At 39.1% G+C, this 21,428-nt stretch overlaps 1 protein-coding gene across 7 annotated transcripts in view; it reads left to right on the top strand.

Moving 5' to 3' along the window:
• The window catches only part of eif4g3a (eukaryotic translation initiation factor 4 gamma, 3a), a 56,623-nt gene that overhangs the window by 19,454 nt on the left and 15,741 nt on the right, over positions 1 to 21,428 (top strand). For 3 of the 7 annotated variants that reach the window (XM_028002702.1, XM_028002708.1, XM_028002704.1), the window contains 12 exons: positions 1,254 to 1,346; positions 5,249 to 5,281; positions 10,711 to 10,731; positions 12,639 to 12,818; positions 13,337 to 13,448; positions 13,593 to 13,753; positions 14,738 to 14,872; positions 15,848 to 16,001; positions 16,864 to 17,595; positions 18,306 to 18,394; positions 20,156 to 20,438; positions 20,557 to 20,681. In XM_028002702.1, the coding sequence (XP_027858503.1) occupies positions 1,254 to 1,346; positions 5,249 to 5,281; positions 10,711 to 10,731; positions 12,639 to 12,818; positions 13,337 to 13,448; positions 13,593 to 13,753; positions 14,738 to 14,872; positions 15,848 to 16,001; positions 16,864 to 17,595; positions 18,306 to 18,394; positions 20,156 to 20,438; positions 20,557 to 20,681 (2,118 nt within the window). The remainder of the gene's footprint in view (positions 1 to 1,253; positions 1,347 to 5,248; positions 5,282 to 10,710; positions 10,732 to 12,638; positions 12,819 to 13,336; positions 13,449 to 13,592; positions 13,754 to 14,737; positions 14,873 to 15,847; positions 16,002 to 16,863; positions 17,596 to 18,305; positions 18,395 to 20,155; positions 20,439 to 20,556; positions 20,682 to 21,428) is intronic. The other 4 variants (XM_028002703.1, XM_028002709.1, XM_028002705.1 and 1 more) reach the window with 3 other exon arrangements.

Below are 21,428 nucleotides of genomic sequence, written 5' to 3'. Positions count from 1 at the left end.
GATTTGTCATTATCTGTAAGGCATAATCATTTGAATTAACAAACGTTTGTGCTCTATTAGAAATCTTTATTTCCTGACAAACGGTAATCCATATAATTTAAAAATAAGAAATAAAATAAATCAAGTGAAAAAGTCAAACACATCCACCACAAAGCAAACAGTTATTCAATATTTTTAAAAAAACTTGAGATATGTCTTATGTTGCTGCATGTTACAGTTGACAGAAGAGTTGTTTGACATATTCAAACGGCATATACATTTATACTTATATCTCTGTGTATGGTATGAGTTTCACTTTTTAGACAGAAGTATTGAGAGTAAATTACTTTTTGATAATCTTATTTGTTGAGATGCTCTTGTATGTGTGTGTGTGTGTGCGCGTGTGTGTACAGTATTGGTTTCATAGTTATTGTCAAAACCCCTGTGTTTTTTCTGACTAATTTTCCTTTTGAATGTTGTTTTTTGTATGAATTTGCCTGGAGTTTCTTTCTGTGTAGCTGTGGCGAGATCAGTGGATGCATAACAGAGACAAGATTGGGCCGTAACTAAATTAAGAGTGACAGAGCCTTAACTAAATTAAGAGTGACAGAGCATGAATGTGTGGGTTATTAGATAAAATACTCACTGCTCTTCCCTCTAGTGAGACATGCATTACCTCCGCTGGGGTAAAACTACCAACATAAAAGGTCAGTTCATGAATCCCAAAGACATAAACACTGTCAGACAGTGACGTTGTTGCACTGCTGGCACCTGCGTTAACTCTGCAGCTCCTGCTTTGCATAAATCCGGACACCGTGACTCAGCGTCTCTGGAAGCGAGTGACTCGACTTATGAGGAATCCAGTTGTTCCTCTTTACTGTCATAGTCTACTGACCCACTGCCTCACCCCAAAGCAGCTGATGTCTCTCACCAGCGTTCTATAAATAGTCGAGTCAGCCAGAACAAACTACAATTATCATAAGCACAGCGACAGCAGCTTAAAGGATGGCAGATCTGCCTAAGCCATCCTGTGCCGCATTAGATTGAGTATAAAGCAACACAGGATTGGGAGTCCTTCAGGGTACCAATTATCTTCGCCGAGTACTTAAGCTTCAACTGAAAACCACTTTTCCCCACAAACCTCCACTGCCAGTGGTTGTATTATTCTAGTATTTACTTCCTGTATGGTGTGAAATGTCATGATTGATTTGCTCTACGTTTTCTAGTCTGTATCGAATTCTCACCTGTTTGCGCCTGCTTTCTTCTTTTGACAGTCACCATACAACACTGGGCAAAACGCCGGCTCCACTCCTTTAGTGTATTCTCCCCAAACACAGCCAATGAATGCACAGCCACAGAGTCGCCCGGTGAGTTTCTCTCTGCTTCCACACTTCCAGCTGACTCACCTCAGACACTTTAAGCTCTATTATGATTCTATTTGAAGTCGGGCATCTGTGAATGGAGGGAATGGGGGGGGGAGAAAAAAAAACAACTTGAGTCTAGAAGCCACTAGGAGATTCTTTGTTGTCTGATCGAACTGCCAAGGTACTTAACACAGTTATAATAATTCAATGAGACTGTATTGTTTCCTAATGAGCTCCCTGTGGGTGTTCTTATCGCTGATGACACACAGGAAATGAGTTTATGCTGGTGTCATTTTTTATCTTTCATGTTAACCACTATATAACTCCTTTCTGTAGCACACACAGCAGTCTCTGCTGTGCATATTAAAACATCAATTCTAAATTAAATGGATTAAACTATTTGTGTACTGTCAGTGTTTGGATTATGGCAGTTTTTGTTTTTTTTAGATTCATTTTTGACAGCTTGATTTAAATTAGGATCAGTGTACTTAAGATACATTTCTACTACGAGACACATTTCCCTCAGATTTAGTTTTTGGCCACTGTCATTTTCCAAGGCCATTTTGTTTTTTCTCTTTTTTTCATGAGCGTTTCTAGTGTGTAATGTAATGTAAGCTAGGAATGGGCCAATTTCACTGTATACCAACTTTAGACAGGCACTGGAGAGGAGGGTCCGTCGGATAGTCGAACCTCGGATTCAGGAAGAGCAGTGTGGTTTTCGTCCTGGTCGTGGAACACTGGACCAGCTCTACACCCTCAGCAGGGTCCTGGAGGGTGCATGGGAGTTCGCCCAACCAGTCTACATGTGTTTTGTGGACTTGGAGAAGGCGTTCGACCGTGTCCCTCGGGGAGCCCTGTGGGGGGTTCTCCGGGAGTATGGGGTACCGGGCCCTTTGATACGGGCTGTCAGGTCCCTGTATGACCGGTGTCAGAGTCTGGTCCGCATTGCCGGCAGTAAGTCGGGCTCGTTTCCGGTGAGAGTTGGACTCCGCCAGGGCTGCCCTTTGTCACCGATTCTGTTCATCACTTTCATGGACAGAATTTCTAGGCGCAGCCAAGGTGTTGAGGGGATCCGATTTGGTGGCCTCAGGATCTCATCTCTGCTTTTCGCAGACGATGTGGTCCTTTTGGCTTCATCAGATCGTGATCTGCAGCTCTCGCTGGATCGGTTCGCAGCCGAGTGTGAAGCGGCCGGGATGGGGATCAGTGCCTCCAAATCCGAGGCCATGGTCTTGAGCCGGAAAAGGGTAGAGTGCCTTCTCCGGGTCAGGGGGGGTGTCCTGCCCCAAGTGGAGGAGTTTAAGTATCTCGGGATCTTGTTCACGAATGGGGGAAGAAGGGAGCGGGAGATCGACAGGCGGATTGGCGCAGCGTCTGCTGTCAAGCGGGCGCTGTACCGGTCCGTCGTGGTGAAGAGAGAGCTGAGCCAAAAAGCGAAGCTCTCGATTTACCGGTCGATCTACGTTCCCACCCTCATCTATGGTCATGAGCTTTGGGTCATGACCGAAAGAACGAGATCGCGGATACAAGCGGCCGAAATGGGTTTTCTCCGTAGGGTGGCTGGGCTCTCCCTTAGAGATAGGGTGAGAAGCTCAGTCATCCGGGAGGGACTCAGAGTAGAGCCGCTGCTCCTTCACATCGAGAGGAGCCAGTTGAGGTGGCTTGGGCATCTGGTCAGGATGCCTCCTGGACGCCTCCCTGGTGAGGTGTTCCGGGCACGTCCCACCGGGAGGAGGCCCCGGGGAAGACCCAGGACACGCTGGAGGGACTATGTCTCTCGGCTGGCCTGGGAACGCCTCGGGATTCCCCCGGAGGAGCTGGAAGAAGTGGCTGGGGAGAGGGAAGTCTGGGCCTCCCTTCTGAAGCTGCTACCCCCGCGACCCGACCTCGGATAAGCGGAAGAAGATGGATGGATGGATGGACTTTCTCAAAAGTGCTAGATATGTGTTTCATGCACCGTCCTTCGTTTAAGCTCCTTTAAATGAAATCCCAGAGGCAGTGCTGGGTTTTATCTGGTGTCACTAGTTGCAGAGTGAACATCATACCTGACCTGCTGCTGCCAGCTGAATGGCAGCACCAAAGGAGGAGAATTCCTCCAAACGCTTTTCCTTGTTTAAACAAAAACAGTATGTTTAAAAATGCTGAGAGTCCAGACTTGGCCCCAGAGGAGCCTCACCTAGCGCTGCACAATACAGTGAACCCTCGCTATAACGTGGTTCACCTTTCACAGCCTCGCTGCTTCGGGGAGTTTTTTGTGCAGTTTTTTTTTCACAGTGCATTGTGTTCTGCATTCTGATTGGCTAAACAGTCTCCGCGCTTCTTCTCTACCTGTGTGCCAATAACGTTACGGTATTTAAATATACAGCTTGGCAAATTTTGGCAAATATTTTTGCCCAGAAGAAAAAAGAGCGACAACAACAACTACCGATAACTATGTTCTTCTCTCGACAAACCACACCTGCACCACAGGCTTCAGAAGAAAAAGCCACTAGAGAGCGGAGTCAGGCCGCAGCGTCACAGTCAGAGGAACAGTGAAATACGCGAGTCACAATTTCTCCTACTGTACTTCGTATTGATGATTACAATGATTATTTGTAAGAAAGCGTTCTAGTTGTTAAAAAAATGCTTAGGCCTGAAAACAGGTTTTGTTCTTTGGTTTCAATGTAGAGTATTTAATTATGCTGTATAATAATTGTAAAAAATAAAGGTAACTGATTTCGCCTATCACAGGTTCTTTCCGGAACGCAACCCCCGCGAAAAACGAGGGTTCACTGTATATTCCAAATATATCTTTTATCAATGTGAACAATATCAGCAATGCAGAAGGACTATTTGGAATGTGACTTTTGTTGGCTGTGATATTTCAAGTCTGAAAACTTTAGCAACTTGGACTTCATCTTCTGTGTCAGATGTGAACATCTACTGCTATGAAATCATCATAGCAGTAGATGTTGAAAGCATCACAACAACCGATGAGATAGTGAAGCGTGAGCAAATGAGACGTATATGAATGTTGTAATTAATGCTGTTATTGTTGTATTGGACAACAAGGTGACGGTTGAATTATGCTATATTATTCTGTATCCCTGGCGCTACCCACCACTCCTTTATATAACAATTTGATGTCGCACTTTCTGACACATGACGCATGAGATTAGCATGTCTGTTGGTGTTACAAAGTTACAAACAAAACAGGTAGTACAGCTACATAAATAACCCAAGTCTACTTAAAAAAAAAACTTTTTCTTTACACCCCTTTGTAGTGTTTAAGAAAATTGTTTTTTCACTTTTCATTTCAAATATCAATATTAAATTAATATTTTCTCTCAATATTTAAGATGTAATTTTGAGTTGAGTCTTGAAATACATCCGTGTCCAAAATTATGTGGGATCAGAACTGTTGTTAAATATTTAAAACAAACTGATTTTAAAATCTTCCTCCTGCATACATGAAACACGCTCACTGATTTTTGTTTTTTATTCACTCTTCTTCTACAGATCTTCTCATCAAAATTTTAAATAACTTTACATGTATTATTATTATTGGACTATACAATGATCATTAAATTAAAATGATCAAGGCATACGTGTTTTTAATTGTCTGATTGAAATTTTCTGTAAGCATCATTACAATTTAAAACCTTGATGTTTTGTTTACATATTATTATATCTCCTGAACCTATACCAATGCATTCAGTAGACTTTGTATTACTGAAGTCGTGTCATATATTTTGTGCCATGTGTCTTTAAAGCTTTGCTCTGTGGTATTTTTATTGTATTTTCAAGCCTCTGCCTCCATCGCTCATCCTAAACTGTATCTGTGTCTCTCTTCTGCTCTCTATTCTCCCCGCTTTGCCATCACTGCTTCACTCTCCTTGCTGGACCTCTCCTCCCTCCCCCACCAGTTTGCTACGGGCCCTCGACCAACCCACCATCAGGTAATTTACCCCTGCTGGACGCCCCTCCTGCATCCCTCTTTTGCATCATCATCATCAAAGCAGTGTGTTGGTCCCTGATGGCAAAAGAGCTTTTTGTGGAGGGTCTGCTTGTGCTTAAAAAATACAGATTTAAAACATTTTAAGTACCTTGGAACACTATAAAAGGGTGTTCCAGTGACCTATGACTGTTTGGGTGGTGGTGTGTTTTTTTTTGACATCTAGACTGACTTTAGTTCTCTGCATATAATCATGTCAATCTGTATCTGGCTTGAACTCCCTTAAATAAGTTGCTGTACACTTGTTGAAATTAATTGCTTTTCATTTTTATATTTATGCTCCTCATTACATTAACTTTATATTGATTTGGGTTTTGTGCTCTTAGGACTAAGTAGTACTGCAATGAGTTACCATTTTGGGATTTCAGTGTAGTGTTCTGCTTGGATCCCTTAAGGAATTATTCAAGATGGTGATCAATTTTAGATGTAATTGTTTTCCAGAAGCCTGTTGCCAAATTACTGGACTGATTTATACTCAAAATTTTGTTTCTATACATGCTCAGGTGTTTGGTACTAAAAAGACTTTTATGGGTTATGTAAAAACTGCTGATTTCAACTTTAATATCCAAAGTTATGTGCAAATTCTGATGCCTGATTTCTGTGCAGTAGCTGTTCTAGTTATGTCTGCGGTCGACCTCATTAGAGGAATATCTTGGCAGAGATTACACCTGATTTAAAATTATATTATTTCATGCAGATGCCTGAAATGTGTGCTCCCTTGTTGGAATGTTTGACGGTGTGAAAACTTTAACAGCTGTGAATTCCAGAATTAGCAGAATAAACTAGGGAGCTACTAATGGTTTCTAGTTATTGATTGCTCTGTCGATTATTCTGATGATTAATCGGATAAAAACATTGGCACATTCTGCAAATTTTTTTTAGTTGAGCCTTTTTATACAAAATTTGAAATTGATTCATTAAAGCCCTAGTGTAAGAGTGAAAATTGGAGTTATGACACCCACGAGTCTTACACTAGTATAAATTAAGTAGTACTTATGAGAAAAGTCTCTACATTGCAAAGATATAAAAGAACCAAATGGTCACGTTAAGGTGAGAGAAAATTTCTCAGGATGTTTAGGAACAACCCAATAACCTAAAAAAGCTTAAGCCTGACTTTAACTAGATCTTTTAGAACCCCAGTGTCACAGATTAATGTTGTCATGAATTGAGACTGTCTTGACCTCAAATTTGTGAAGATGAGATGGATGTTTGGAAAATTCAAGTACAGACTTTCAAGCCAAAGAAAATGTTACCAACTGTTAAGCACAGTGGTGGTAGAATCATGATGTGTGGTTGTTGTAGCGCTTCAACCTCAACCCAAACCACTAAGAATGCATGGCATCTAGTTAACGGTCTGTTCCAGCAAAGGAAACCACATTAGCCTATCTAGTCAAACAGCCAGATAGAATCGCACCAGTCATTGATGGATACAGGAACCAAATACTAGTGTGGGAGTTTGTGTATAGTTAATTTTCATTATATATGCACCTTTTTAATGAAATATATTGTATAAGTATTCTACTCTTAAAAATTTATTGTTCAAATAAATCTTCAAAAGACCTAAAATAACATTTCTGGCAATTATGAATTTATCAATCAATTAAATTTTATTTATATAGCGCCTTTCAGCAATAAAGCATTTCAAAGTTCTTTACATCATAAAAACACATAAATACAAAGTCATAGAACACACAGTCAACAACATTACACTTTGCACATCAGATTATTGATTAATGTTTCATGATTAGGTTTCAAAAGCAACTCTAAACAGCTGAGTTTTTATTCTAGATTTAAAGGAACTCAGTGTTTCAGCTGTTTTGCAGTTTTCTGGAAGTTTGGTCCAGATTTGTGGTGCATAGAAATCTGGAAGCTGAATGCTGTTTCTCCATGTTTGGCGACTTTACATACAGTGAACAGCTGACTCACTCTGTTCTCTCAAGCGTAATTTTGTCAGTTCACTAAATTCAGAAGCAGATTAATTTAAAGTGTGAACCTGTAAAATGTTCTTAACTTTAATAAAATTCAGACATAATGCTGTAAGATTCTGTTAAATCTGTTTTAACAATAATCTGACACCACACATGAACATAGACATGAGAACTATGTTAGTTCAGTGCTTGCATTGAGAAAATCTGGTGCAATCTTCATGAGACTTTGATTTTATCAGTATGTAAACATTAAGACTGCTGTTTATTGGTCTTTTGGCCATTTGATTTCTTTAAAGCTACAAATAAGAAAAAAAAATTAGACAAACAATGGCAAATTACATAATCACATCTCACTACTTTTAGAAGAATTAAAAAAAAAAAAAAATACATAAAAACACAAATAAACACAAATAAAAAATATTGACAATTATTTTTTATTTGTGATAATATGAAGTCACTGCTGGTCAGGTAGGAAGTATTTTGGAGTATATTTATGAATGATAGAGTGCAGGTCTGTTTTCCTGACCGACACTTTAGGAAGTCAGAAACTGGACAGCTGGCGCATGCAGAACAAACATCTGTGGATTTTGAAGGGCAAATTGATGTTTGTGTCTGACAGGTCAGTGTTTACGATGTTTGTGTGTTACCTAGAGGATGGAAAGAGTCTTAAACCTGTCTTGGTGTTGACATTTATTTCATGTGGCTTTGAGTTGGCTTTGTGTGTGTTGATTCACACAGCAGCTTGCCATGAGACTGATGCGTTCATTCATTGTGCTCTGAACGAACGGCCGCCGTATAACTCACTCTGTAACATCCTCACCTTCTGGATGTTTCCCTTTGGACACATTTTAAGTAGACTATTAATAGTATGGTGTCAAAGCGTAACGGGTGTGTTCGTTGGCGATAGTGTGTGTGTGTACACACACTGGAGTGCATGCTCTGGCTGTCACAAACTGGCTCTGAGATTTCTTGTGCCACCACGGAAGTGGAATTGGAAAGCAGATGAAGCCGAACAGTCGCTCTTTATACTCACAGAGAAAACAGCTATTGTTCTCCTGAAACACTCTCGATGCACAGAAAAGGAAGCTTTAATATGAGAAAATTGATTTGGCCAAAATACTCTGTTTGAACTTTTATGGATTTGAAGCATGACGTCTGTGTCGGTTTCTTTGAGGAAGAAGATCTAAGTCAGACGTTATTTCACCACAAAAACAAACAACTTCTGTTTTCAGTAAGTCGTTTTATTATTAGTATTTCTTCTATAAAAGGTTCTTCTTTGTTGGTTTTGCTTTCAGTATCTTTATTTGAACTAGCAACACCACAGGCCATAATAGCAAGTGTTTGCTATGATTTCCAATCACTTAGGAAACATGTTACTCAAGAGATGGCTGATATACCACTAAGGCTGGCTAAAACATTTTGTTGCTCACATGCACTAACAGACTTGCACCTTATTGACATGCAGCACACAGTTTTATTTAAACAACATCTTTGCTCAACTCAGCTGCAACCTTCCTGTGCTGGAACATGCCATTAGACACCAGACCAATGTCTGTCTAAATGAAGCTTTGCAGAGTCGAGTAGACATTATCAGGTGGATGTTTTTAGCAATAGGTGAGGAATAAATAATGATATGGAGTTTTGCACTCTGTCTCAACTATTAAAGTGTTAGACTTGTGGAGGCGCATGTAAGCCTTTGAGAGTTGATATCAACAGAAGAAGTTTAGTTGAGTCAGCAAATGTGCTGCAGACTGGCTATAAGTCATTGTTGGAGTAAAGTTTGCAGCTGGCTAGGGTTAAAAAATGTCAGTTTAAGAAAAGATGAGAATGTGATTTCAAAAAAGAAAAGTACCTCTGAAACGCTAAGTGGCTTTTCAAAGAGAGGGGGCAAAAACAAAATAAAAACCGATATGTTTTTTATTTAACATATTGGTATCAGTCCCATAACACAAATGGCAACAGGATGGAAATAAATATCTGCTGTTGATTGGCCCAGTTTTACTTATTGGACCTAAGTGTTAAAAAATGACTGACATCAGCCGATGCTGATGAATTATTAGAGATGTGTGTAATGGTTGCCGCCCTTAATGACAATATATTGGATATTGATATTTACCCACAATGTGCTCATCGGTGCATCTCTTGTGTAAATACATGAAGATTTATTCATTTGTGGAGATGTATTCATCTGCGGTTGGCATTCTTAGGCTCTGCTATTCTCAAGCCCCAACACTTTCCCATAATTGTTCATAGATTGACTTTCATGCCCTGAATGCTACCCTCACCTCTAACTTTGACCTCTAACACCAAGCTTAAGCACAAACTACACCAACAGGTTGTTAAATTTTAACTTTGTCATTCTATTTGCAATCGTGAACCAGAAATGAACTTGAACAGGTTTACACTTGTGCATGCCCCAAATAAATAAGTCATGCACAAACTGGGAAAAGCGTTTTTTGGCGGCAAGGTGGGGTTGAGTCCTAAATGGGTCTGTGGTTCAGCAGTAAACATGTTCTGAACAGGTTACATCATGAAAGAGTTCACAGCAAGCACTCTGAGAATTTAGCTAGCTGTAAGAGTAGAACCTTAGAATCAAATCTTTTTTGCTCTTTTTCATTGTCTTTTTTTAAGAGGCTGACCTAACGGGTGGTTGCTTAAATCTGTTATATTTAATTTGTTTTTAATTTAAAATGGGGAAATTGAAGTCCACTAATGCTTCCATGTCAATTGGAAATAAATTAAAGAGGAATGCTAAAAGGACAAAGTTTCCTGCTTTTATAGAAGATATTGAAACACTGCAAGCTCAACATCAATGTCTATCAAGTTACAAGTTCAGAGTTAAGACTTTTGCTCAAAGATTAATGAGTACCACACTCCTTTAATGATCAAATCAGGACAAATTAATTTTTATGGCAGTCTGGGAAATAAAAAAAAACAGACTCAACAGTTTGGTTGAAACAAACACTTTCCATCTATAAAACAGCTTACGGGTAAAGACTGTTGAATCAAACCGGATGTTGCGTTTTTAAGATGACTTGTTGTGAATTGATGCTGCATGAATACGATGAAAGTGAGGCAATATGTATAGATGAGGTAGTCTGGCGGTGCAGAAGTTTTTTAGTCTATACTAGGCCAAAGGTGAGTCACCACTGTTGAATCTTTATATGTTGAGTAAGGAGAATTTCTCACCTGTGACAATCTCCATGGTTTAATATGATTTTGTGAGAAAGTTAGGGTTGTCAAACCGGCACTGTTGTGCCGTAGGGTAGCTAAACCTCAGATTTTCTCTGTCATTGAATGCTAGTTAAAATGGCTAATGAATGATGATGAATTTGTGTGTCAAGTGGAAGAAGATGCTCAGCTTTCTGTTTGTGTGTGGATGTTTAAATCTCACCAGTTTATCCTCCCACTGGCTTCTCTTTCTTTACTGCTTTCAAACCCCAAGGGAGGATTCAGGCCCATCCAGGTAACACTAACATCCCTCTGTGTCGAGTCTCTGCAGAGATGCATGGCATGAAGAGGATCATCCTGAAATGATCCTGTCCCTCCTAACGTTTAATCCTGTGCACCTCCCCTACCCCTCCTCCATCTTTACCGCAGTAAACACAGAGTGTGGAGGCTTGTAATTATCGTTTTATTCTCTAATGTCCTTTAGAGTGCCACTAGAGGACTCTTTTGACACTTTTAAGTTTGTCAAATTGGCTCCATTCATTACTCATCTTTAATGAGCTTGCACAGTGAAATAAATTGCATGCCTAATATGAGAGATGCGGCATATTCCCTTTGTAAGCGTTTTATTTGTTTTTGTTTCTTCCTGTCAAAATATTTTCAGTGACGTTTCTGAATTGTGTTGTATTGAGCAAGTTTAAGTGGTTTCTGTGTTGCATAAAGATCTATTTTAGTTTCCCTTTTTGTTTTCAGCCAGTGTTATAAAGTTGTTTTTGTCTTTTCACTATTTGTTGCCTAACCAAAAGTTTTCCAGAGAATTTCACTGAGAATGTCTTTAGGTGACTGTTAATGAACAGTTTCCTGTTCATTTTCCACATTTCCCCCACAACTATTTACAATAGAACCACTCAGGCTAATATATTATGTGAAAGGTGATTTCACTCTTGTGTATTTTTAGACAGTTTTACAGCCTTGTTTTATCCCTGTGTCCTACACTTGTGGGATATTGTGACTGCGGTCGAATATTCCAGGTTTGGCCTAGCGGCCTTCTTTGTATTTTTTTTTTCTTTGTTGTTTTCTCACAGAATTACCTGATTTTAAGCACTTCATTGTGACATGCTTTACAGAAGTCACTGTTACTGCATTTGCAGTCATTTCTGTTTTAGCACGTCTGAGGCAAACTGATATATGGCAAAGAAAGTTTTGAAGATTTCTAAAAATGTAATTTTGGTGGCAATGCCTGTGCACAGAAATGGGTACTTGTGGTTTGCATAGAAAATATCATTTTTGGCATAGATGTTGATTTATTGATTAAAATATATATACATACATATATTTATAACTGAAATTCAGAATATATTTAACCAATTACATAATTAGTGCACAGAGTTACCTTCAGAAAACTCGCTAACCCCAGTGGTAGGGATGCTAGAGCAGTCATCTAATGGCTCAACATGTTTTTGAGATAAAAATGTTTAAAGTTGACAGGAAATTTGAAAATATCACTAGGTAATTATGTGTTACTGGAAGACATTAACAATACCTAAACACCAATTATGACGTCTTTAAAAAAGGCTACATAAAAAACCCTAAATAAATAAACAATGCTTAGCCTGGTGGGGGCGCAAGTAAAGCCTGGTGGCCCGCCAGGGTCACCAGGTGCATGTTGTCAAAAGTGCGCATTGTATGTTTGATTTGGTTTGAGTAAAAAAAAACGTTCCATTGGAATGAAATATCTGTATTTGTCCTACCCTTTTTGACTGGTAGCCATTTTGAAACTATGTACTTTTCATTTATTTGATTGTGCTGATAAAACTGTTACCATGGGCACTTCAACTTTTCAGTAACAATATGTGGATTTTCTTTTCTTATCTTTGGTTTAAAATTTTTATTGGTTGTTTTTGGGTCTCTTGCTTTATAGAATATTTTTTGATCTCAAGTTTCTGAAAACAATTATTTACCAATAAGACATATTCAGTATTTTTATTTAGGAGCTCAAAGATTAATGCCAGCATGCATGTTTCTAAGTATTATTCTGCATTTCATTCAACATAATAACTGATTTTAATGCTGAAAATCCAAGAGACATTTTTAAGCTGACTAAAACAAAGGCTCCCATTGGAGAAAACATCTGGACACCTTAAAAAAAAAAAGTCAGTAACTGACATGTCTTGTTTTTTTCTGTCTTTCTTATATTACCCTCAGTTTTTTCAAAGGACTCAGATGCAGACTGCGAGGGCCTCGATGCCGACAAACTCACCCTCCATTCGTCCGGGTTCGCAGGCTCCCACGGCGGCTGTCTACCCCACCAATCAGCCCATCATGATGACGATGGCCCCAATGCCTTTTCCTTCCCCACAGGCTCCACAGTACTACATCCCACAGGTGAAATGCAAACCTTCAAAAACTAGTTTTCCTGTTTAGTTTGGCTTAAAAGTGAATCAGGGAGATTGTTTTCAACAGTTCTTGCTAGGCTGCTCAGCATTATTTATGTTGCTTTTACTTTTGTAAACTTAACGAAAGTAATTAAAATTTTTATTCAGATTGATTCATTAATACTTTGTGCAGCTGAAATTAATTTTACATCTTTCAGTTTTAATCATATTTACTGAATGTGAAAGCCCAATGTTAATATCTACATAAATGAAAATTAAACCATGCAAAATCATAAATTTTATCAGTGCATTAAATTTATTGATCAATTTTAATGATCAATAAAAATCATTAAGATATAAACTACATATCTTTTGATGTGTAAGCTGAACACAAACATAGTCGCAAGCTTATTAATGTCAGTATCTGTCATGTTTTTTGTTGGGGTTTTTTTTAACCTAATTTAAAAATATTAAGAAAACATTTTGTGTGTGTGTTATTTTCACTCACTTTCTCTTGTCTCCCTCCAGTATCGGCCCAGTACACAATATGTGGGACCGCCACAGCAGTATTCAGTGCAGCCGCCTGGTTCTGGCACCTTCTACCCCGGTCCAGGACCAGGGGAGTACTCCAACCCATATCGTGAGTCTTTCATCTGTCATTAAGCACATGCAATCTCAAATCAAAAACACTCATTAGCATAAATCCACATCATCTCTTTAGTCTGGAACCAGAACCCTGCTTTTACTAAAAAATGTTCTTTTCTTTTCTTGTAATCTGGTTCAGATCCCCTCAGGTACCACCCTCCGGTTTCACCCTCTGTCCCTGCTCCAGTTCCTACAGCGGGCCCAACCTTCTACCCTGGCCAGACTCTGTTCCCCCACTCACCCTCGATCATAGTGCCTACACAACAGCAACCTCAACCAGCCAGGCGTGAGAAGAAAACAGTAAGCATCTTAGTAGTTTTTTCTGATTTATGTTCTTTGCTAGTTCTTGTATTTGACATTTGTACACATTAAGTCACCAATTCACTTGGTAACAGAAATATCAGCAGTTTTCAGGATGTTTGCCCGTGACCATGGAAAATACATTCAGGTTGCATATTTTTTGGAAGTGTGAATGGCCACGGTAAAAAATCCGATTTGACAAAAAATCTGAATTGGGTCACTTCAGGCTGCAGTGTGAACACAGCCTTAGTGCTGCAACTAACATTTATTCTAATAATCAATTATTCTGATGATTAATTGGATAAAGAAACATTGGCACATTCTGGAAATGTTTTATTCTTTTTTTATGCAAAGCTAGAAATACACAAAAAATGCAAACAGCTAATACAGTTCCTTTTTCAAATAAAAACATTTTCAAACTTAACATGCAATATCCAGCATTCCTTTACTGAACACTCGGTCATTGGTAGCTAACTTTAATATGTGAAAAGCTCAGCCTTTTCTGCTTGACTTAACATCAGTACAGTGTAGGGCTGATCTGGTGATTATTTTTTTGATCAACTGGATAGCAAAAGGTACTTATTAGGACAGAAGTTGAACCAGGTGAAGCTAAACCCGTGAAAGGAGTTTTTGGTAGAACAAATCCACAGATAAGGAAGATTTTAATCTTAAATGCAAATGTATTTTTTTTGTTTAATTACTACATTGAGTGTGTTACTCTTTCCGAAAATTGTCATTTTTTTTGAGTCTGTATAATCCAGTTAATGGTTAATTGATTGCTAATGTAGTTGTTAATTATTTTTATAGTTGATTAATCATGATTCATTGATTAATGGATTGGTAAAATCAATTAATCATGATTCATCAGTTATTTTAATAATCGATTAAGGTTGTTAGGTGAGGCTCATTCACTGTGTCTGCCTTCTGCTTGGCCTCAGACTTTAAGACTTTAGTGAGGTCCCTGTTTCTTTTTTTCTGCCATTGTCCTCACAGATCTGTATCCGCGACCCGAATCAGGGCGGTAAGGATATCACAGCAGAGATCTTGGCAGGGGGCTCAGGGAGCAGGAACTCAACGCCCCCTGTCGGTCCCCCACCCTCCACCCCAACACCACCACAGGTATGGCTCTTTTAAGACTCTGGGAGACCTACGATACATCCGCATTATGAGAAGAGCCATGAGTTAATTTTTAGGAACAAACGAATGTTCTTTCTTAGTAATTTATTACAATAATTCCAAGAATCGTTACTTTATTAGTAAAAACTCAGTGGTTTATTACACCTTAAATTTTGCAGATATGTTGGGTAGTAAATACAAATCTGAATGTTTTCAATGTCGTCTTATGTGATGGAGCAACACTAAGAGATGCATCATTGCAAACAGGAAGGAAAATTAATAATATTTAACAATTTTCCCAACAAATAATCTGAAAAAGGAGGTGCGTATGTGTATTGATCCCCAAATAGAATAATTTCACAAGGCACTTTAGAACATTAAGACGTGTAGTAAGAGGATCAAGGCCTTGTTATGTTTAAAACATCTCTCTCTGTTTTCCACCTGCTTTCTTTCCATTGCTGGTTGTTTTTCCTGCCTTCTACAGGCGATTGCATCAGTCTGTAAACTCCTGCAGAATCCTCTCATATAGCCCTGTCTTTCCTGAGTCAGCATGTTTCTATCCTTGCAGAAAGAAACTGTAATTAGTTTGACTTGCTGCTTAGAGTAACTTGGATTGTGCGAACAATCCTCAGACAAATGAGACAAACTGATTTCAAATTGAATTTCTCGTCTAGATTCTGAAGAGGAATGTTAGTGACTTTTTTCTCTTTGTGTGTTCCTGGGGATCTTAACAGTGTCTTTCCTGTTCTCCATATTTTCATTGTCCTGAGCTTTCATCCTTCTCTTTACAGTCCTCCCACAATCATCCTCCCCATCATGTTTCTCTTCTACCGCTGTCTCCTTTTTTCCCACTTGTGGTCTTGTGTATTTGTACGTTTACTTGCCTACATTTCAATGCCTGTATTTTCTGGTTTTCTGTGTTGATGGACTTTATGGCTGCACCCTCATTATCTTCGCATTTTCTCCCTCAAATCACAGCACCCGAGCAGCAGCCAGACTCCGGAGCAGCAGCAGTCACAGCCCCCGCCCCCTCAGCAGCAACAGACTCATCCCGGAGGCCTGGCGCTTGAGCCGCAGCAGATGCAGCAGCCGCCGCTAACGACCGGGGCTTCAGACACCAAACCAGGGCCAGGTCTGCCCAAAAAACCTCCTTCCTACATCCCAGGCTTTAATAAGTTCAAATGTTCTTTCAATTTTTACTTCAAACACAAAAATGATACTTTTGGTCCGAACAATGAACATTCAGACATGTACAAAATATTTCTTCTTGTTTCAGCTGGAACACCTTAACTGGAGACATTTTAAAAACATCTCCTCTTGTTTTCTCAAGCAGGGTTTGATCAGTGCTTGAAATTCTTGAAAATACTTAAATTTCAAAATATGTTTTCAGGGTTTGGAAAGTGCTTGATTTCTGTACATAGTTTTTGAAATTGCTTGCTAATCCATCTGCACAGTTTTGTAATAAATCTTTAGGAGAAAAAACTCCATGTAGGAAGTCAAGTGATTTAAGCATTTAATTTGTACAGGAAGTTCAGGTACCTTTACACAAACCAATTTGTCTGATGTAATGCATGTTTATTATTTCTAATGACTCAATGACTTATTAATTGAAATGAAGGTTGTCTTAAATGTTATACATTAGTTATTGAAATGGAGGGATTTTTTTTTTATTTTGCTAAATTAGTATTTTGTTCTATAGGGTGTGTGAGAGAAAATTTTCAAATAAAATAATATTCAGTAATATTTTATTAGTCACAAAACATCATTAATTGATTAAATGATCACAGTAGTAAATTGAAAGTGTTGTCATTTGTATTGTTTTATCTCCAAAGTGTGGTGCTGGAAAATTTTTGAAAACTTACCTTGAAAATGCTTGAAAAATGCTTGAAGTTTACTGTGGGAAATGTGTACAAAACATGTTCAACATTTACTTTAATATTATCACTGTTTAGTATCCTTCTGTATCATTTATTTCTTTCTCTTCTTCTTATCAGTGGATTTGCCAAAACTGGAGCCAGTCGTCCAGACGTCTTCCTCTCCTGCACTCCTGCAGCCTGAAGCCCCTATAGAGAGACTGGAGGCCGATGTTTCTGTGTCTGAGCCCTCTGCCTCCGTTGAGCCAGAGCTTCCCTTCCACGCCGCAGCCACAGCCACTCCGCCACCTACAGCAGCCAGCGCTGGTCCCTCAGCCAGGGAGCCTGCTGCTTCAGCTGCCTCCTCTGGTGGAGAGAGCAAATCACCCATGGTAGCACCTCACATGCCCAACATGGACAAAACTCTTCCAGAACTGCCGCAGACTTTTGATGCTTCTCCGTCAGCTGCCCCCAAGGCTTTGAATGGCCTCGCCGACTCAGGGAGTGAGCTCGACGCTGTGGCTCTCGAAGTCCCCCTTGTCCCACCGGCTTCTGCTCCCGCTTACAGAGATGCCTCCTCCTCTGTAAGCGCGCCCACTGACATGAGGCCAGAGGTGCCAATTGCTGCTGCGCTCTCCCCTCTATCACCTGTCGCCGTGGTGCCTGTCACCCTTACCTCCAGCCCCCTCCCAGCCCTGCCAGTCATGCTCCCCCCCGGCCTCCCGCCTCTTGTGCAGGCCACAGCAGAGGCAGATGAGCCGAGCAAAACCCTCGACGTAAAGGACCTCATCTCCAGAACAGGAATGGAGGCGCAAAGCGAGAGCAAAATGGATTCCCAGCAACAGGCGCTGATCAGGAGGAGCCCTACAACAGGTGACAGGATTCACTTTCAACTAGCAAGACTCTAATGTTCTTTTGTTCAACTTTGGAGGTTTTGGTTTGTATAAGTTGGGCACACTTCAAGTACATAGATTTATTGTGTTGTTGCTATTTTGTTCTATTTTTGACGTTTTAAATAATCAGATAGATTTTTGTTTGTTTTTTGGACACTTTATTTATATTGCTTTTCAAACGAACAACAAACAAATATAAGGTTTCTCCGCCACCTTAGAATGGTTTAAATGAATGTATCTAAAATGAAGGCTTGAAAATGTCTTAAAATATTTTTTTTTACAAAATCAGTTGGCCTTAAATACATTAATCATAGTTCTTAAATTTTGTCCTGCAAGAACTATTTAATGTTGTATGTTCTATTTAGTTTTTTATTTTAGTTTTTTTCTCACAAGACTTTTCTGTCAGGCAAAGTTTGAGTCACAGGCTGACATCTTAATTGCATTTTGTGACTCGAGGTGGTTGAAGTAAATTTTTCATATATGTGGAAGTTGTTTCTGATTACCTTTTTTTCTTAATAAATTAGGTAATTTAAATGTCTTTTTAAGTTAACATGGGTTATCTTTGTCTGATATTGAAACTTTTCACCAGAAATAAATGTGACCAAACCATTGTTACACACTATGAAATGTTTGCATTTACTTTACATCCGTTTTCTGATTGCACATTAACACTTGTCTGTTTTCTTGCAGTTAATCAGACTTCTTCTGCTATACCAAAGACCTGGAGAAAACCAAATGAAATGTTCTGTGCTGGAGATGCACCTCACAAGGACGATGAGGTCTGTTTGTTGGAAACAAAACAATTGGTGACTAAACAAAATGTTGGTATTTGGTTTTCTTGTAGTTGAAAGTGTCAATGTAGTGGGACAGAGTGGGTAAGGGGGAAAGAAAAGAAACAATGTGGGCAAAAACTCAAGAGAAAAATATTTCCACATGTGGAGAAGGGAGGCAGACAGAAACGACATTCGGTCGTTATAGTCCAAAAGAAATACGGCAAGGCGACTTCAGCCATCTTTAACCATCTTGTTAGCCTCTCTAAGCTATTTGTGCTTTTTTTAAGGGTGTTGCCCCAAAGTCTTGTTGTCACATCATCAAACAGAAACAAATAGCCTCAAGATGCTTATTTCAGGCTTTAGGAGAAGTTCTGTAAAGAGTTTATTTCAAGTCAAAAAGCTCCAAATTGAAAGACATCTCACTGGCTTAGATTATAAGTTGGTTCAGTTTACCGCCTGTTTCAGAGTTTTGTCTAAGTGATACAAATGACTACGCAAAAAGAAGCATGTGGAGGCGATTCTGGTTCATTTGGAGGTTGATTGAAGTTTTTTTAGAAGTTAGAAAATCCTTGAGACTTGAGGAGTGTTTTGTTAGCCGACAAAGGTCTTTCCTCCTCAGTGTGACAGCAAATCTTAGCAGAAGGCATACAGCATGCGGTTATCATTCATTTTTTTGACAACTTAAAATTAACAAATAAATACGTCAAACTAGTTTTGGCATAACAAAAAACCCAAATTGGCTCTACAGGTTTCTGTCTATTTTGCTTGGATTTTTATGTGGGTGGTTATCATCCAGCTGTTTTGTTGAAAAGTCATTATTTTTTCATTCATGTGAAACAGATTTAACATGGGGCTGGGCGATATGAATTGGAAAAAAAAATTGTCATGAAAGTGCAGATTTCCAATTTTTCTATTTTTTTCCTAAAAAACAAAATTCACAAATGATTTTTTTTAAAAATCCCTCTAAAAGTGGCTTTTATTTCAATATTTCCCTCTGTGAGTTGTACAACAGAGTTTCGGGGTCAGGCTGAATCTTTTACTTGACTGTCAAGAACATAGACATAGTATTGGCAGGAAAAAATGGAAATCTACCAGAAAAAACATCATAAAATTAGAAAAGAGGAAAAAATGCTTTGATAGATCAGATGTGGCTAACTCAGTTCATGTGGTTCTTTTTTTGCAAAATGGATTGTCCTGCAAACAGAATCGTTTCAATGTCCTGCTACTGATGATAATTTCATGCTATTAATGTGTTAAAAGATTAAATTTTTCTAAGTATTACTTGTAAAACTTAGAGCAAAGTACCACTTCACAAAATACTCAACAGTTCTCATTTTCTTCTCATAGAATTACTACTTTTGTTCTTTTAATATTACATCTTTATGGTCGCATTATTTAGACTATTTTGACTGTATTCTTGTAATAAAAAATCTCAACCTGACCCTTATATCTGGCCTTAGATTTGATCTGAATCCAAAGTCCAAATAGATAGAAGCGGTAAAACATGCTTGTCAAACAAGATGGCGGCCTTGAGAAAGCAGACATCACTATGAAGTAGAGCATTGTCCAGGTTTTCCAAAAATTAAATCTCCAAAAACCAAAAATTTGATTAATCAATAAGATAGATTTATCACCCAGCCCTAATTTAGTGTTTAGTTTTTCACATTTTATGCTCTTATAAGATGTTAAGGAAACTGCAGAAAAGCAGCATCTTTTCTGCAGTTCGAGAAAACCTGCATCTGAAGACTGAATCTGGTGTCCACTCAGGAGGAGCCCAAATTTGTCGGCTCGCCTGCTGGAGACCAGGCCCTTCAATTGGCCCCCCTCAGCTGCAGCCCTGGGCCCCTGCCATCAGTCTTCCCCTCAGCCGTCGCTCCCACTAGCAGCCCCGATGCTGACGAAAAGTCCAGCGTTTCTGAGGAGAACGGCGAGGCGGAGTCTGAACCCTTGAGAAACGGAGCAGGCCACACCTCCGAGACAGAGAGCAGCGATGGTGGCGCCACCCCTGGAGACAAGGAGAACTCCACGGGGACTCCTCAAGATGTGGAAGGTAAGAAGTCTCAGCAGACAAGATTTTCTACAAATTCTTATTTTTATGCGACAGTATTCAGCAAAGACACTGTTTGACTTGCCTGTTGAGTTTTTTTCTGTTTCAATCCCGCTTCCAGACCTCGCTGATCCGAGTGGGAAGCGACAGTATGGTAGAGACTTCCTGTTGGGCTTCCAGTTCATGCCTCAGTGCATACAGAAACCCGAGGGGCTCCCACCAATCAGCGATGTGGTGCTAGACAAGGTAAGGTGACGCAGATATGATCATTCTTTTAAAAAGAACATATTTAGTTCGACACATCTTACTAAACAGTCCTCTTAAGAGGTCATGCATGTTCCCTATTGAGCTTTTCCTCCACTCAACTTTCCATTACTATTGCTGGATACAGCCAGCTTCTTTGGCAATCATCCACTTTGGCTAATTGTTAACAGAAGGTGTCAATAACTGGTAACTCGTAGTATTTGTATTGAAAATCCCTTTTTCTTTTGATGCCATGTGGATTAGTTAGTAATTGTTTCTCGCTCCTCCATCTTTCCAAATTTGTTCAAATTGCCGTTGAATAAAGGCCTCGAAGGCCAAGCAAATGTTTTAATAAATATGTTTTTTGTTGGTGGTTTCTCAATTTCTCTGAGAAATTAAAATGTTGGTTTACATTATTGTAAGCCCTAATTTGTCAAACATAACAGAAATAAATACTTCAGATATATCAGTCTGTAATTTATTTTGATAACAAGTTTCTCTTTTTATTGATTCTGATTCATTCATATGGAAGAGAAACCAATACATCACCATTAGTTTCAGTTGCGTATGAGGTTATTTTGGTGCTATTGAAATGAAACTTAACATATTCTGTTGAAACATCCACAAATTTTCACTCGCATTATTTACACAAAGAACTGTCAGACTTCCTGCAGCTTGATTTCCAATGGGTTTGACATAATCAGTAATTTCTGCTGCAGTTTTCCGTTTTGTATGAAGCTCTTTGCTAAG

The sequence above is a fragment of the Xiphophorus couchianus genome, chromosome 20 (assembly GCF_001444195.1).
Source record: "Xiphophorus couchianus chromosome 20, X_couchianus-1.0, whole genome shotgun sequence".
In the NCBI taxonomy this organism is placed as follows: domain Eukaryota; kingdom Metazoa; phylum Chordata; class Actinopteri; order Cyprinodontiformes; family Poeciliidae; genus Xiphophorus; species Xiphophorus couchianus.
This window is presented reverse-complemented; position numbering and strand designations above follow the sequence as displayed.